The following is an 821-nucleotide window of genomic DNA, read 5'->3' on the forward strand; positions in this document are numbered from 1 at the left end:
TGAGTCGGGAATATTCAAAATACCCTTCTCTGCTGGTGCGGGGCTCTCTGGTGAATCGAGAATATTCAAAATACTCTTCTCTGCTGGCTCGGGACTCTCTGGTGAGTCGGGAATACTTATAACATCCTTATCTGCTGGCTCAGGATTCTCTGGTANTCTCGGGCACCGTAAAATTGTCTTCAGCTGGCTTTGGACTCTCTGATGACTCATCAATGATCAGAATATCCTCCTCCGGACTCTTCGGTGAGTCGGGAATATTTAAAATACCCTTCTCTGCTGGTTCGGCACTCTCCGGTGAGTCGGGAATATTCAAAATCCCCTTCTCTGCTGATTCGGGACTCTCCAGTGAGTCGGGAATATTCAAAATACTCTTCTCTGCTGGCTCGGAACTCTCTGGTGAGTCGGGAATGCTGATAACATCCTCCTCTGCTGGCTCAGGACTCTCTGGTGAGTCGGGAATGCTGATAATATCCTCCTCTGCTGGCTCAGGGCTCTCTGGTGAGTCGGGAATGCTGATAATATCCTCCTCTGCTGGCTCGGGGCTCTCTGGTGAGTCGGGAATGCTGCCAATATCCTCCTGTGCTGGCTTGGGACTCTCCGGTGAGTCGGGAATGTTGATAACATCCTCCTCTGCTGGCTCTGGTGAGTCGGGAATATTGTCAACTTTCTCCTCGACAGAGTTAATATTGTCAGATGGCATGTCAATAACCACAGGTTTTTCGATTGACACATCAGTTGTTGAGTCTGGAACAATTGTTGATTGTGATGTGTCCAAAAGCAATGGAGTAGAACTTCCAGATGAAACATTCACAGGTAAGTCC

At 48.5% G+C, this 821-nt stretch overlaps 1 protein-coding gene across 1 annotated transcript; it reads right to left on the bottom strand.

Moving 5' to 3' along the window:
• Positions 1–139: 139 nt before the first annotated feature.
• On the bottom strand, positions 140–700 carry LOC107046340 (predicted GPI-anchored protein 58). Its single transcript, XM_015268943.1, has one exon. The coding sequence runs from the start codon at positions 698–700 to the stop codon at positions 140–142; it is 561 nt and encodes a 186-aa protein (XP_015124429.1).
• Between the last annotated feature and the right edge of the window lie 121 nt (positions 701–821).

The sequence above is a fragment of the Diachasma alloeum genome, unplaced genomic scaffold (genome assembly GCF_001412515.2).
Source record: "Diachasma alloeum isolate Michigan unplaced genomic scaffold, Dall2.0 Dall_scaffold_01311, whole genome shotgun sequence".
Taxonomy (NCBI): Eukaryota; Metazoa; Arthropoda; class Insecta; order Hymenoptera; family Braconidae; genus Diachasma; species Diachasma alloeum.